This window comes from Gadus morhua, chromosome 10 (assembly GCF_902167405.1).
Source record: "Gadus morhua chromosome 10, gadMor3.0, whole genome shotgun sequence".
NCBI classification, from domain to species: domain Eukaryota; kingdom Metazoa; phylum Chordata; class Actinopteri; order Gadiformes; family Gadidae; genus Gadus; species Gadus morhua.
This window is the reverse complement of record NC_044057.1, coordinates 4,799,653-4,817,218: the sequence shown is the minus strand read 5'-3', so window position 1 is coordinate 4,817,218 and position 17,566 is coordinate 4,799,653. Positions and strand designations below refer to the sequence as shown.

Below are 17,566 nucleotides of genomic sequence, written 5' to 3'. Positions count from 1 at the left end.
ATCTATGCTGGGGTTTCAGTGGCAAATTAATTAGCTAACCTAATAAACAGTTTAAGTTATTTTAATATAAAGAAAAAATGCCTCCCAAAATAAAAATTCCAATACAGATGCAATCATTGCTCTACAGGAAGGATAAAGCAGAAAACTAACGGGCATACCTTTTAATTCCAGTACATAAATAGCATAAGAATCTCGCCGCACAGATATTGTATCTTTCTCTCTCTCCGCCCAAACAGAGAGAAGGTACAGAGGAGGTTGGATGGGGATACACATGGAGAAATACCGGGAGGGATGACAGGAAGAGATAGGTTGGGAAAGGGAGGGAGAGGAAGGAATCTAAACATGCAGGGACCGGTAGAAGAATCAACCATTCACCACACGGTTCTTCCCTTAAAACGCTCATTGACAGAACTGGCCAATCCGTACAGTTATCAACAACGTAATGTACGTTTAATACACACTATGATGTAGATTTAAAGTGAACGGCGTTTATACATCTGAGAAACAGTACAACAAAATGAGAGAGCTGTTGTATAAGTTCCTAAGTGCTATCAGGGTATTGATCAGTAGTGGATCGGCTCGCTCCATGTTTGTCTAGGGTTGGTCCCCTAGCTGTGTGAAAGAAAGCTTGCAGCTTCAGACGTTTGCTGCTATTTCTTGTTTAAGCCTCTTGAGCAGCACTATGAGAAGGGCTTTCTACATAGACTAGAAGTCCTAGAACATGTGGCACAATCTTACTATAAATTGTAAGCTGTTTGTAAAAGATTGCTCAGTGTATGACCCTATTCTTCCTATAGACTATTAAGTCCCACATAATTAGTTTCTGGACAGACTATTCTTCAATGGTAATTCAAGTTTACTTACGCTTTTGCTTGTCGTGTGTCAACATTAAGAATAATGTGTTATATAGGCCATGTTACCCACACATCTACATGTTCATTATTGGATGACAACGTGTGTGCAGCCAAAATAATGGAATACAGACCTACACATAGATACCTTCTTACTATATGTGTAGCCTATGTTGGCTAAGCAGACAGTATAAACCATGCTTCTTAATATAAGCCCAGTTGCGGATGGGCTCCCTTTGCACGAAGGGAGGAGAATGGGAGGCTCGCGGTGGAAGGGCGTGGCGTGCAAGGGCGGGGCTCCTCCCGGCGCGAGAACGGGAGACAACGGGACAGAAACGGGCATCAATAGAACCGACGGTCGGTTCATTTATCTCATTGAATCTCCGGGTTTTTAACCAGCGATCTCAGGTAAGATAAGGTCCATTTCATGCATGAACATAATGCTAAACGTAATGGTTTTAACAAAGAGACGATTCTACTCCTTGTTGCAGCAAACGTGCTGCTGTCAGTTCTTTGCATGGGATAGCCCCAAAACTCTGCGTTTTAATTTGTATTTCATAACACTTATTTAGGGCGATGAATCATCGGATATATAATGGCATAATGGTAGAAATCCGGACTGCAGTGCATACGGGATGCATTTCGTAATTGTTTATCACGATTTTAACTGAGCAGACTGCGCGTATACCCGCATACTCAAAAATCGGATTGATGAACTGCTCTGTGATCAGACGGAACGCGTTACGCGCTCATCGATCGGGATCTCCAAAGAGCTGCAGACTCTCACCCAGGGCATTCAGTGGATCATTAGTATTTTTTGCACAATATCTGTTTATTGTGGAGCAAACCATCATCTGTTAAGCAATCTAATAATCTGACTGCTGATTGTGTGTCAAAACTGCGGTTCCCGGTGGGCTGATGTCTGCTGCGTGTCTCAGCGTGTTGCATGGCTGTCTGGGGCCCCATGCTGCTCACCAGGAACCTGCCAGGAGCTGCAAACGAGCCTGCCTGAAACAATGCCACTGTTTTCACTCCTCTTCTCAGCTGCAGTGAAGCACTTCCTTGTATGCTCTGCGACTCCATTGCCTGCAATGTTTTTATTGCAGGATGCAAATTGGAATCTGATTTGAATGGTAATGGCCCAGAAATTATAAATCGGTGGATGATGAGCAGGCTCTCGCAATTGATAAGGAAGTGGACTACAATCTTTCGGACAGGAATCATGGCTTTTGAATGTTGAACTCAAAATGTTGAATCAGTTGCCTTATTAAATTAATGCCCTGACAGAAACGCATCATAATTTGACACTCAGGTCGGACATATCTATTTCTTAAATCTTTGATCATGCAAAGTCACATGGTCAAAAAGCTACACATTGCATTGGAATACAGCTCAGCTTCCCTTTACATTAGAAAAGGTAGACGTGAAAACCACTATCTGAGCTATATACAAATGAGGTTTCACTGTCTAGTCTAAATGTAAATAGAAGACTATTAGCACAATGGTGGTAGGTTTGTTGTGCTGGGCGTTGTAAAGCAATGTAGTTCTCGTAAGAGCTGCCCAGACTGTCTGTCCGGCTGGTGAGCTGGGAGGAACACAATGCCAGTGTCCCAACAACAACATTATTCCCTCTGATGAATGTTGTTGTGTTCCAAGTCAAGGGTCTCAAAGTAGCCTACAATAATTAATCAGAGCTCAGAACTGAAAACATCTCAGCATGAATGGTGGAGTGTATAAAACAGCCCAAACTCCACCAACTCCACCGAGGTGTAGTTGTTGGTGTTTTGTACACTCCTCCATGATTGACAATTCGTTGGGTGGGGGCAGTGATGTGACTTTAACGTGTGGTTACTGTAATAAGGCCTTATCTGCATGGAACAGCTCTGTTGTAGCTAGGTTATTTATACGAGGAGGATGTGCTCATACAGGCATTTCCCTGATACTGGATCACGGCGGTAGTGGGATGATTCTGAATTGCAATTTTTTCAGGATTGGTTGCCAAATTTCTGAATTCATTCTTCAGTAAGCCTGATACTATGTAACAACTAGCATAGAGTAGGCATGATCCAAATTAATTCCAAATGTACAGTAAAAAGAAAAGTAAACTGTTTTGTAATTTTCATTTGTTCTTTAGCTGGTCAATGAAACAATCACAATAATTAAAAGCAACTTAATATTAGGGTGACTAAATAAGGAAGTCTAACAAGTCAAGGTTGTCAACAAAAGACCTGGAACCTCCTGGGTGTTGATTTTGTGACGGTGGCTAATAACTGTAATTCTAAGGGATCGGTGTGAACCTTCTGAGAATGCTTGTACTCGTTCGCAGGCAGCTCAACTGTTTTGAGCATTTCCCCAGGTGGTTGAAAGTTGATACCCAAACTTCCACGCCTCTATTGCTCCCATCATGAAACCAAACAAAACCAGTCTTCTCGTTTCTTCTCAGATTTCCTTGTTATTAATCACTTTTTTTTTGAAAATTGTAAAGGTAGCATTTTAACCTTACCCTTAAATTAAAGGGTTCCTTCCTGCTGCGTGCCTCGAAGCCTTTGAGACTTTGGGGTTGGATCACAGAACGTTATTGTCAGACACGGGATTGAATGTGAAACTGAACCCTCTTGTCTGCCCCCCCCCCCCCCCCCCCCCCCCCCACCGCCAGGAGCAACCATGCCAGGGAAACTCAACGCAGACGAGATGGAGGAGCTCAGAGAGGCCTTCAAGAAAGTCGGTGAGTGAAGTGTGGGCGTGTGTGTGTGTGTGCGTGTGCGTGTGTGTGTGTGTGTGTGTGTATATGTGTGTGTATGTGTGTGATAGGAAAGGTTACACCTACACACAACATCATGCCCCAAAGGTGGACTGGAGAGGGTGGGACTGAGGTATGTGTGTGTATGTGTGTGTGTGTGTGTGTGTGTGTGTGTGTGTGTGTGTGTGTGTGTGTGTGTGTGTGTGTGTGTGTGTGTGTGTGGGTGTGTGCGTGCGTGCGTGCGTGCGTGCGTGTGTGTGTGTGTGTGTGTTTGTGTGTGTATTTGATTGCAGTCCGTTACGCAAGGGGTGCATGGAACATTCCAAAGTGGTTACTTTATAGACTCTACGTTTGCATTGTTCACTAAATGCAAGTGAAGCCATGAACAACCCCCACATACACAACAATTTGCATCTGCGTTTATCAGGTGGTTTAGATTTGCTTTGCTATGGATTGAATTATTGGGTTTGCTCAACCATTCAGTCGCCTCGGTGTGTGTTCTGTATTATCTACAATGTAAAGTTTTGTTGCATTTGACTGTTTGCAGCTGTGTATTTACAAGCAGATAGCTCCAACACGTTTTTACTAGGATTTGAATGGCATGTCAAAGCTTTTGACCTTCCTCTGTCTTTCAGACACACACACGCACGCACGCACGCACGCGCGCGCACGCACACACACACACACACACACACACACACACACACACACACACACACACACACACACACCCTGTCATGAGTGGAAAATATATTTGAATAATGTGAATACTGCAGTCATTCCTTCAATGAGTGCATCATAGCAAAGTAGGATCACACATTAACTCATGTTTTCTCTCTCATGGGTCTTAGATGTGAATGAAAATGGGTTTATCTGTGACAGAGAGCTCACGGCGCTCTTCAAAGAGGCCAACTTGGCCCTCCCTGGATTCAGGATCAGGGAGATCGTCCAGGAGATGGACAGGGACAAAGACAACCAACTGAACTTTGAAGAATTCATAGCTGTAGGTAACACTGACTAACTAACTAACTAACTAACTAACTAACTGACAAGTCATTTACTGTGTAATTAACTGACCAATCAACTGACTGACAATTATTATGTATAGTGAACATATTTACTCGTAGAAAGAAAAGCATTGATAATGAAACTCATAATTTACCATTAATAGTTCCCTTTATTAATCACAGCATTGCTTGCAGCACGAATGACTAGCGGCAAAATATACGATTCAATAGATTTCTGCCAGGATTAGCTGTACTTCTAACCCCGATGGGATAAAACTACAGGTTTAAATGGTGTTAATGTGTTTGTCCTCAGATCTTTACCGAGCTGAAGGACGACCAGGTAGCCAAGTCCTTTAGGAAGGCCATCAACAAGAAGGAGGGCATCCTGGCCATCGGGGGCACCAGCGAGCAGTCCAGCACGGGAACGCAGCATTCGTACTCTCGTTAGTACAACCACACTCACTCAATTATCCAACAACTCCAATATTGGAAGCACTTTGCAGTGACCAAATATGGGCAGACATCATCTGATTGAACAGTAAATTGGACAGTTAACTACACAAGATTTACTGCTGGAAGGTTTGATATTTAGCGGTTAGCATCGAGCTATAAAAAATGTTTATGTAGATATTTATATATATAATAAACAGTGTCTCTACCAGCACTGTCTCTCTCTCTCTCCGTGCCCAGATGAAGAGTGCTTTGCCTTCACCAACTGGATCAACTCGGCGCTGGAAGACGACCCCGACTGTGCCCACATCATCCCCATCAACCCCAACACCAACGCCCTGTTCCAAGCAGTGGGCGACGGCATAGTGCTGTGGTGAGTCTCCGTCTGACCACCAGGGGATGCGGGTTCACTAAATAACATTGGGTACACTCCAATATTGGTAGTAGTAGGTCTACAAACCCCGGGTTAGGCTCAATCCCTTTCTTCGTAATATGAGAAGACAGAAATAAATACAATTGATATGTATTTCTTTATATATATCATGCTGTGTTCATGCTGTGTATATGCTGTGTATATGCTGTGTATATGCTGTGCCTGCAGAAATTAGGATGTCTTGTCATTTGGAATTCTTCCCATCTGACACTCTTTATGACGTGCGTGTGTGTGTTTCTCAGTGATGTTATGTGATTCTGCTAACTGTTCTCCCGGTTGTGTGAAGGACTCCAGGGCATACTTACACCTCTTGCAGCAGAGTTTCAGATATCATGGGTTCGGTTTTAAATAAGCCCAAATTAGATCCTATGGCACTTTCACATGTGTTTTATTTTCGCTTTAAATATTTTATTTGTGTAAATAGCCCAGAGCAAATCAATCCCGCCACTTATAACAGACTAGTACTTCCTGAACCTGAAATAATTCTTCTCTACCTTGAATTGAAGTGCTAGAGCTCTGTCCATCGAGGTGTTTTAAATTTGTAACCCTGGTTGGACTTTTTCCTTGTTTGCAGTAAAATGATCAACCTTTCAGTTCCCGACACCATTGATGAGAGAACCATCAACAAAAAGAAGCTCACTGCATTCACCACACAGGTGCATCATTTTTAGTTATTTTAATACAAGCACTGCTTTTACACAATATTTGTCAGTATTTCAGGTTTGTTGTTGATTTTTAGACTAGTGAATTGTTCGATAAATATTGAGTGAATTAGAAACGTGTCCAAAATAACTTTGACAATAATATTAAATTGACAGTTGCTTGGCCTATCCTGCAAATTTCCACCCAAAATTACATTATTATAAAATGATGATGACTACAAAGTTTAATTATGAAATTATTTCCAACCATCATTCTGTTTAAGTAAGTAAGACTATAGTTCAATACATATACAGACTACAGTTATAGTCATATAGTAATATAGAGTTTAATTTATATAATACTGTTAGTGTCTAGGGGCAAGCGGCGTAAAGGTCACGCTTGACACAGCGTACCAGATTATAGATGAAGCTATTTTGAACAAAAACAAACAGTAAAGTGTGAAGACACAATACAGAGACGCGTAAGAGATCTACATACTTCAGCGCCGAGTGACCACTGACCTCAGAGTGCGTCACCGAGACCCTCGTAATGTTGATGAGTGGGCACGGGGTCTCTGACTCCCCCCCCTCCCACAGGAGAACCTGAACCTGGCTCTGAACTCGGCCTCGGCTATCGGCTGCCACGTGGTGAACATCGGAGCCCAGGACCTGAGGGAGGGCAAGCCTCACCTGGTGCTGGGTCTGCTCTGGCAGATCATCAAGATCGGGCTGTTCCTGGACATAGAGCTGAGTCGCAACGAAGGTGGGCACATACGCACACACAAACACGCACGCACCACGCACGCACGCGCACGCACGCACGCACACACAAACACAAACACACACACACACATAGAGTGGAGACACATATGTATGGTCCTCACACTACTTTTGCTTTTCAATACGTATTCAAAAGTACTGCAGGATTAAAAGAAAGCCTTAACTAAATTCAGACGGTAGTAGCCACAGCAATGTCAGTTATATCGTCAAAGGGTGGTACATCTAACTTTATCTGACAATCTGTAACAAATCCTGCAAACTTATGTTACAAAATGTAGATTTATACTAGCTATACTATATGCAAAATGGTTCCAACCTGGGACTGAGAGTGGAACGTATAGTTATGCTCTGTATCTTGATATACAAAGTAGAAGCTTTAGAGTTTCCACCAACTAGCTGGAGAATGTGTGACTGTGTGTGATGTGTGTGACTGTGTGTGATGTGTGTGTGTGAATGTGTGTGATTTGTGTGAATGTGTGAATGTGTGTGATGTGTGTGAATGTGTGAATGTGAATGTATATGATATATGTGATGTGTGGTATTGCGTGTGATGTGTGTGAATGCGTGTGGGTGAATGTGTGTGATTGTGTCTGATGTGTGAGAACGTGTGTGAATGTGTGATGTGTGAATGTGTTTGATTGTGTGTGTGATGTGTGTGAATTTGTGTGACTGTGTGTGAATGAGTTGAATGTGTTTAAATGTGTGTGATGTGGGTGATGTTTGTGATGTCTGTGAATGCGTTTGATGTGTGTGATTGTGTGTGTGATTGTGTTTCATGTCTGTGAATGTGTGTGATGTGTGAATGTGTGTAAATGTCTTTTAACGTGTGTTAATGTATGTTCATGTGTGTGAATGTGTGTAATTGTTTTTGATGTCTGTGAATGTGTGTGATACGTTAACACGTTAATGGATGTGGTGGCGCGTGTGTTTAGCGCTGGCCGCGCTGCTCCGGGACGGCGAGAGCCTGGAGGACCTGATGAAGCTCAGCCCGGAGGAGCTGCTCCTCCGCTGGGCCAACTTCCACCTGAACAACGCCGGGATCGAGCCCATCAGCAACCTGCAGTCAGACATCAAGGTGTGGGACCCCTACAGCCCACTGCTGAACCCCCCTGAACCCCTTCAGCGCTTAAGATCACCACACAGTGCAGCGGACCAATGCTACGATAGCAACCTTGGCAACGAAGATTTAATCCACACCAAACTGACCGACGATAATATCCCACATATAACCATATTTTCTGATCTCTAACAAGGTGTTACTGTCCAGGATGTGACAACGTTTGTGTTTGATCATCGATGAAGCCCTAGATAACACCGTGGCTATATAACCACTATGCTAACACATCACTATGGCCTTGCCTGTGCTACACCATGAACATAAATGCCTTTACAAAACACAATTATATTTACTAACCAAATGAAGCCATGAGGAAAGCCTTAAATGTCGGACATTTTGTCTCCTAGCTTATGTTTGGCCAGAGATGGTGCCGTCCCATACGTTTGCAGAAGTTCAGCAGTAGCTGAGACGATGTGTTTAATATGGATGTTCTCCCTTTATTCTAATCATCTATGTATGCAAAGCTACAGCAAATGTGCCGTGCTTTCTGTTCGTCTGAGTGTCTGTCCGACAGCCGGTCTGCCCTCCGTCTGACTTCTTATCCCATGCACCTGTCCCTGTTTCGGTCACGTTGACTACTGTACCTGCATGCATACTCCTCTACCTGCATATATTCCTCACCTCTACCTATATTTATACGCCTACCTCACCTCTATCTACATGCATATGGCTCTACCTGTATGCATATCTGACCTCTTCCTTGCATGCAGACCACTCTACCTACATGCATTGCTACTCTACTGAACGGTACTTGAACCTGCAGCAAGTATCCAGACACTGAACCACCAGCCTGTCCTGCTATTCTATTTTGGTTTAAATACATGGACTTTCTGGGGTTTCTGTCTCTTGGTTTTCAACTGACTGCCTTTTCCTCTTCTTCTTGCCCTCTAGATAGGGGACTTCTCAAACTCTGTGAAGGTATCTGTCTCAAATCTTTCCCGACTGATTTCCTTTCTTTTATTGGAGAATGCAGTTCTTTTTTAAGGAACATGCTAGAATTTGCCCGATACTTACAACCCATCATGTACGCTCTATGACTGACTCGAGTGCGTGTTCGTGCGTGTCTCTTTAACTGGTTTTCTCCTGATCGTGTGAAGGACTCCAGGGCATACTTCCACCTCTTGCAGCAGATCGCTCCAAACGGCAGCAAAGAGGACGTGCCGCAGATCAGCATCGACATGAGCGGTCTGAGCGTACGTAAACCCCCTCTGTTACACCTCACCTACTGTCACAGAGTACGTAGTTACACCTACTGTTGCCCTCCTACTGTCACAGAGTACGTAGTTACACCTACTGTCGCCCTCCTACTGTCACAGAGTACGTAGTTACACCTACTGTCGCCCTCCTACTGTCACAGAGTAGTTACACCTACTGTCGCCCTCCTACTGTCACAGAGTAGTTACACCTACTGTCGCCCTCCTACTGTCACCGAGTAGTTACACCTACTGTCGCCCTCCTACTGTCACAGAGTAGTTACACCTACTGTCACCCTCCTACTGTCAGCCTCCTACTGTCACAGAGTACGTAGTTACACCTACTGTCAGCCTCCTACTGTCACCGAGCTGGGCTCTTCCTGGCAAATAACAAAGGGGGGGCTTGTTCCATTCCTGTAAGCAATCAAACAGCCCTTTAAACCCACGCAGACAGGAGGGGCCGAGCTACAGCGGGGAAACTGAACTCACAGGCTGTGATAAAAAGGAGCGCCGAGAGGACTTTTGCTGCAGTAATCTAGTAATGGATTCACCCTCCAGCCGTCAGAAACGGCTGGATGGGGAATCGCAATGTCACCGATTGACGCAGTTGTCCGTTTGTGATTCTAGTAAAGATGCGGTCAGGGTGCAAGAAAATAACTAAATGAATCAGTAATACTTCTGTTAAAGGACATTCCAGCAAGAGAACTGCCTCCTACGATTTTCTATCGTATGCGTTCCGTTCTGTTGTGTCGTAAAAGGTTTAGAAGAAACGGGCCCATCGGGTCTTCAAAACCCACGTCGCTATCCCTCAACTAGGGTGGGCGGCCAATGGAAAACGACCTCTCCGGAGGTAGCAGACTTCTTACTTCAGAGAGAATTTCCCGTAGTCTAACAACTTTATTCACACAGGAATGTTCACCAACATTTGAGACCCAAATGAAACCGTTTCACTGAATATAGTGATGTTACTAACCCGTAAAACATGACAAGCAGAACAGGTGTATCATGACATTAATCATAAGTACTAGCATACCTACAGACCCACAATTAACTTAACAACCTACACCTGTTCCAACCCTGCTTTAGACCCCTACTTACAGTGAAGAAAAAACACTGCGTAGTTCACCAGCTACCCAGTAGAGACACAACAATTAAAGATTCAATATGCTGGGGAGTGACAAACTTAAATAAAACCGGGCAAATGTTACAATGACATAAAACGGGAAGTTACCAACCCTGCTATGAGGATCTGTGGAAAGGCTCCAAAACAAAAATAAAATGTACATAGTTTGTTTGGGAAATTATACATTCAGGTGTAAAACATTTAGACATTAATGAACTGACGTGTGTTTCTGTATCTGTCTGTCTGTGTGTGTGTGTGTGTCTGTGTGTGTGTGGGTGTGTGTGTGTGCGTGTATCTGTGTGTGTCTGTGTTTCTGTGCGTGTACGTGTGTCTGTGTGTGTGTGCGTGTGTGTCTGTGCGTGTGTGTCTGTGCGTGTGTGTGTGTGTGTGTGCACACGCGTGTGTGCACGTGTGTGTGTGTGTGTGTGTGTGTGTGTGTGTGTGTGTGTGTGTGTGTGTGTGTGTGTGTACAGGACATGGACCACATGCGGAGGGCGGAGGCCATGCTGCAGCAGGCTGACCGTCTGGGCTGCCGGCAGTTCGTGACCCCCAGTGACGTCGTCAACGGCAACAGCAAGCTCAACCTCGCCTTCGTAGCCAACCTGTTCAACAAGCACCCGTCACTCACCAGGCCAGCCAACCAGGAGTGGACCCTGGAGTGTAGGGACATGCACACACACACACACACACACACACACACACACACACACACACACACACACACACACACACACACACACACACACACACACACACACACACACACACACACACACACACGCACACACACACACACACACACACACACAAAGACAGATACACACAAAGACAGATACACACAAAGACAGATACACACACACAAAGACGGATACACACACACAAAGACGGATACACAAACACACAGACAGAAAAACAGACGTAGACAGACAGACAGACAGTTTGAGTGACGAGCAGTAGAGCAGCTCATAAGCCAGCTCCTTGGAGTTAAACATTATGCATCGCTTGTTTTGACTATTGTATTCAAAACAAGGAGATGCTGCATTTCTCCCCCAGCTGCCCAGCAGCTGGTTCAGGTATGGAGTGCACGCAAGAACAACCACAACGTTCAAGGAACGAGCACACAAGGAGCAGGATTAATCCGTTCACTGGGCAGAATGACCCGGCAGCACTTCCCTTCAGCCACCTAAACGAAGCCCTCTGCTTACTGCAAGTTGACCTGCACCGTCATTAAGGAGTTCCTATAAGGGTGTCAACTATTCAAATTGTACTTCTCCTGACCTAAACATATTTGCTTGTCCCATTACAACGCTAGTGCATTGCGTTTACATTATCCATTAGCAATACGTGATTGACCGACAAACATTCCCACTCATTTGAACTCTCTCCCTGATTCCCTGTTTCTGTCCCCTTATATTGTCTGCTTATTTTCTTAATTTTTTTTTTTCCCTCTCTGTACTAAACACACTTCACCCCCCAATCATACCCCCCCCCCCCCCCCCCTCCCCCCACTATACCTCCCCCCTACTCTCCCCCCAGGTGAGACACGAGAGGAGAGGACATTCTGCAACTGGATGAATTCTCTGGGAGTCACACCTCACGTCCACCATATCTACGGGTCAGTCAGTCTCTCTCTATGACTCTCTATGACTCTCTCTCTCTCTCTCTCTCTCTCTCTCTCTCTCTCTGTCTCTGTCTCTGTCTCTGTCTCTGTCTCTGTCTCTATGTCTGTCTGTCTCCTTCCCTTTCTCTCTCTCTCTTGGTGTGTTGTCCAATGTATCTCTCTCTCTGTGTTCAGTGACCTGATGGACGCCCTGGTCATCCTCCAGCTGTATGAGAAGATCAAGGTGGAGGTGGACTGGGACCACAGAGTCAATAGGCCCCCGTACCCCAAGATAGGAGCCATCATGAAGAAGGTAGCAGTGGTCCTGAACTCACAGGGCAAATATCAACCATATATCTAATACATTATCATACATATATTGATGATAATGTGCTTCACAAAGAGAAGAGGCCCACGAGCCAATCCTACAACCAGCCAATACAACACATGGTATCTGGTGTGTGTGTGTGTGTGTGTGTGTGTCTCTGTGTCCAGCTGGAGAATTGTAATTACGCAGTGGAGTTGGGAAAGTCCTCGGCTGGCTTCTCCCTGGTCGGTATCGGAGGTCAGGACCTCAATGAAGGAAACCCAACCCTCACCCTGGCCCTGGTCTGGCAGTTAATGAGGAGGTGACGACCTGCATGCCGCCACACGACCACAACAAGCACCTGTTTGGTTGGAATTGGATTTTCTCAATTTTTGCGTTGAAAACGCATCCTGCGGCGAACCCTACGTTACTTTTAAAAAATAACTGCTGTGATGTAATAATTTGATGTTTTTGTATGGGGTGGGTGGGCCGGTCAACAGGTGCATGAAACAATTCCATCCTTGGGAGTGTGTGACTCAGTGGAGTCACTAGGGGGCGCTGTTGCGCTGTTTCAGCTTTTTCTCCCAGAGCACTTCAGTGGTTCCAGCACCAGGTGTGACCCCTGACCCCTGAGGGGGCTCAGCGGTGTAACGTCTCCGGGGTTGACCTCCAGGTGTGAGCCCTGAGGGGGGGTTCAGCGGTGTAACGTCTGCGGCTGCACCACCAGGTACACTCTGAACGTGCTGGAGGACCTCGGAGATGGAGAAGCGGCCGGAGATGAACTGATCGTCAATTGGGTGAACAAGACGCTGAAGAACGCCGGGAAGACCACGTCCCTGCGCAGCTTCAAGGTCGGCCCGCGGTTCAGTTCTGCACTACAGTTCTGTGCACAGTTCTCCGGTTCAATTCTGCGGCTCAGTTCTGCAAATCAGACTTTTAAACACATCGTTCAAATTTATTAGGATTTTTTTGTACTTACCGGTACTTTAAAACTCGATTTTCTTCCATCAGTTAGTTGTAACTACTTTTGTTTTGCTGGTGACATTGTAATATGTACTAGTACGTATTTATTCAATGTTAGTGACTGGCTCAATTGTTACCTATCTTATCATTGTATTCTAGGGGAGTTTGGATTAGTCTCCAACTTTTAAATGATATCAACGAATACTTATAAAACGAATAATCTAAGGATCTTAGGTTGAATACAAGATCTAATGTTGATGTGTGTCTACCATCCTGTCCGTCTAGGACAAGAGCATCAGCGACAGCAGTCCAGTTCTGGATCTGATCGACTCCATTCAGCCCAACAGTGTGAAATTTGACCTGGTTAAAACGGGCAGCCTCACAGACGAGGACAAGCTGAGCAACGCTAAGTAAGGCCCCGATAGGACTCTATGCCTGACAGCGTGCTAGCTAGAGTTACACCACGGCAACCGCATTGTTCAACGCTTCAGAAAGGTATTTTTATTCTGTCGAGTGTTCTCACCGCACGCGCGGTGGTTTATAGGAACTATTGTGTACGACACACCGCAGAGGTGTGTGTGTGTGTGTGTGTCTGGGTGTCGCACGCACGCTCCCCGGGACCAACCTAGGTCGAGACCCACTTGTTTCCGTGGTTATTCGGTTTCACGGAGGCGCTCGGCCCGGCTCGGCTCAGTCTTAACCCGGACCGACCCAGGTCACTTCTGTTAAGTCCCTTCACAACAGTTGCTTTAATACGAATTCAGACCTGACCCCCGTTAGCGGGATCAAGATCTCTCTTGGTCAACACGAAACAATGATGTATCTTTTGCCTTGGGATTAACGAAACCTCTTTTACGTCTCTGCCTTGTCACCCTCTATGTCAGTCACAATCAACCATTGCTTGTACTATGCGCCACTTACCGTGAGGGAATCAGCTGGGAGAGCGCGTCGTTCTGCTTTGCCTGGGTCGAGGAGTCGACAGGGAAAAGGAATCGAACGATTGACTTAACCTACTACAAATGTAGTCAGGTAGATTTATTTTTAGGTCCAATAAACACAATAACTTTTACAACTGAGTATAGATTTGAAAAGAACAGACAATGAAAGAAGAGGATAGATGTAAGATGGACAAGATTAAATAAAGAGTAGATTTTAACCGAACTATACTAAATCTAAGAGGGGATCCTAATTAAGCCTTTCCCGATGAAGGGTAGGCAGCGCTGAGGGGGGGGGGGGGGGGGGGGGAACCTAACTAAGGCTAAAGCGGATTCCTTCTCAAACCACACCAACACTTTCCGACTCGGTCGGGGAAGGGGTTCTCCGAGGACCAATACTAAAAAGAAAGGAGTCTGAACCGAGCGCGGCGGTATCAGAGTCCTTAAGATGAAAACTATTGCTCTCACAAGTTATCACGTGCCGAGTGTTCTCATATCATGGGGTCTAAAGGGACACACGTTCTTTGTATTCCTCTAATGTTTCTCCACAAGGAGATATGTTTAAGCATTCAATTTACTACATAAAAAGGGTATATTATTGCAGCAATCTTCGAAGAAAATAGTCCAATCCCGGATTGCTTTTAACTGACTTTATTTGTTAAAGTAGGCATGTTTCGGTATGGTAACTATGAAGCTTAAGGGAGGGAATTGTATCTAACGCGTGGAGAGGAAAGTACCGTGATCTACTTCAAGCCCCCGGGCTTAGGCCCGGTGGCTCTCCGCCGTCTACCTATTGATCTCTGGCCTCTTCACTTCGAATCACCCGATAGAGGGCGTCAAGTGGGCGTGGCCCATGCCGTGGGCGTGGCCGGGGTGACGTAATGGCTCCGCCCCTGTCTAAAGGTGCTGCTATCTGTGGCTAAAGTAGTTATTGCAGCTTGAGTGTTCGATCCTGCTTCCTAGTGGCTATGTGAGGGTAATGCAGCTTGTGTGTTTGAATCTGCTTCCTAGAGGCTATGTGGAGGCAGCTTATGTTCTTAAAATACGTAACAATATAAAGTAAACAGTTGGCTCTATGATAAGACATTTTAAGGCACACAATTTACCACGTAAGAATATATAAAGTAAGCAATTTACTTAATCATAAGATATATAAGGCACACAAGAAGATATAAAGTAAGCAATTCACTTTATCATAAGACATATAAGGCACACAAGAAGATATAAAGTAAGCAATTCACTTTATCATAAGATATATAAAGCACACATATATATGTACGGTGACCTTGTTGACAGCATGGTGTCACAGCATGATACTGGAGTGATTCTGGAACGGCTAGGTACATCAATATAGTGAGTCCTATCGGGACACACGTCAATTCAGATAAAACTTTCGTAATATCTAATAATTCGAATGATTAGATATATTTCAGTTATAAGATATATAAATGACTTGAAATTGCGTCACCTTGCTGTCGTACATTATTTTCCAATAACGGTATGTGGTTTATTAATAAACATTGTGGTTTATCCCTGATATAGTTCTTTGAATAAATAGCTTTATTTAAAATGATAACATTAATAGCTTTTTCTGAAAAGCTACTAATACAATACATCTGCACGTTTTATATGAATTGCCTGTACTTCCTATTCCAAAATGTAAATTCCTTACCACACTGATTGCGTGTCCTCCCCCATCCCCCTCCCCCACCCCTCTTCCACTGACATCATCACAAGGTATGCGGTTTCCATGGCGAGGAAGATTGGCGCCCGAGTGTACGCCCTCCCCGAGGACCTGGTGGAGGTGAACCCCAAGATGGTGATGACCATGTTCGCCTGCCTGATGGGGAGGGGCATGAAGAGGGCGTAATAGACACTCATACACCCACACAGACACACAAAGACACACACACACACACACCTGATTGTTTTGTCCTTGGGGGGGCTGGTTATGCAGAGCGGGTGGGGGGGGGGGGGGGGGCTTCTCAGCGTCCACCCAGCGTTCATAGATCCAGCTCTCCACCGACTCCACTCCTCTCTGATCACATGACACATTCCTCTTCCACTGACACATGTCATGTGATCAGAGAGGACTCCACTCCTCTCTGATCACATGACACATTTGAATCAATCCTCAGTAGACCCTTCACAGAGGCGTTGGCATCAGACAAACCCACTAATTATGGGTCGGCTCCGTTTATGCACCAAGCGCCCACGCTAGCGGAGATAAGTCTACTACGTCACTGACTGGTCTCCAACGTTTGATCAGGAGACGGGCCGGGCTGTCGCAGTCGTTTCTTCACGGTCTTCCTGCGTTTCATCATAGGTAGCACTGTGTGGTTAGCATCGAGCGCTCGCTTCCAATTAACAACTAACGTGTGGTTCGATCATACATCTTGGGACTGTTTCAGTGTCACTCGTTGAAGAGCAACTCATGTACTACTTCTGATAAGAGCTGGGTCTGTAAAAGGCGGCAGCTTGGCATGTTATATTTGGCGCCACACTTTATGCTGCCTCAAGCTCAGAAATCCATAGCAATAGCATAATCTGCGGAGGGTTATATCTCAGGCTGAGCATGATTGGGGAGAGGGATGCGCCGACGTTTTATCTATGGGGAGGTCACCACCGGCTTTCACTTCTCCACGCCTCACTTCCTGAAGTCTCCACCAGCCCACATACAGCATGTCGGTGTTGCCTCTACGGTCCTCATGGCCCATGAAGACCATGAGTCAGCCCAATCCTACAGAATGTATCTCTGGGTTACAGGAGCATTTAATGGAGCCAAGCCATGCATTAACGTGGGCATAACACCTGTGGCCTAAGCCAGTTTCCAGACTGGAGCTATTCTGACCAAAGCTGAGATGATACGATTGTACAGGTTTTTATTTTCAACTTGACACATTTTTCTTTTATTTTTTTATGTACAAACACATTCAATTAATAACCTTGAAAACAACACACAAAAAAACACTGTTGCATCTGCTTTTTAATGATTTCCAAAGAGCTTTTGTATGAATCCAGCCAGATAAGTAGTGTTGCCTTAAACTGTGTTTAAAATGTCATCATCACCATCTTTAATTAACCGATCAGAATTCTTCTGTAATCAGGGAACATCTTTTTTTGTTTTCATTCATTGCAAACTGCAATAATTAACATTAGCACTTTCATTTGCTGCCAAAACATGTGGCCAATCAGCATTCTCAACTGTTCATTATGATTTGACTATTGAGTCTTATTCTTTGTGGGTTCCAATTACAAAAATGGGATTTTACTAATACCAAGTCTAAACTTGAGTTAATAAATGTCTTGCAACTGGAGATGTATCAATAGACATGTTAAGAAATATAATACAGATGTAAAAACGCAGTTCTGTGTGACGTCTTTTTTTTATTGTGTGTGTGTCTGTCTGTGCTGACAGGCAATTTG

The 17,566-nt window shown here is 44.8% G+C and overlaps 1 protein-coding gene across 1 annotated transcript; it reads left to right on the top strand.

Annotated features, from left to right (window-relative positions):
• The first annotated feature begins 1,107 nt into the window (after positions 1-1,107).
• LOC115552147 (plastin-3) lies at positions 1,108-17,506 on the top strand. The gene is made up of 16 exons (XM_030367948.1): positions 1,108-1,259; positions 3,508-3,576; positions 4,443-4,594; positions 4,912-5,041; positions 5,289-5,421; positions 6,056-6,137; positions 6,720-6,885; positions 7,835-7,977; positions 9,117-9,212; positions 10,809-10,995; positions 11,872-11,950; positions 12,131-12,248; positions 12,431-12,564; positions 12,970-13,093; positions 13,491-13,615; positions 15,878-17,506. The coding sequence occupies exons 2-16, from the start codon at positions 3,516-3,518 to the stop codon at positions 16,008-16,010; spliced, it is 1,863 nt and encodes a 620-aa protein (XP_030223808.1). The 5' UTR covers positions 1,108-1,259; positions 3,508-3,515; the 3' UTR covers positions 16,011-17,506.
• Positions 17,507-17,566: the final 60 nt, after the last annotated feature.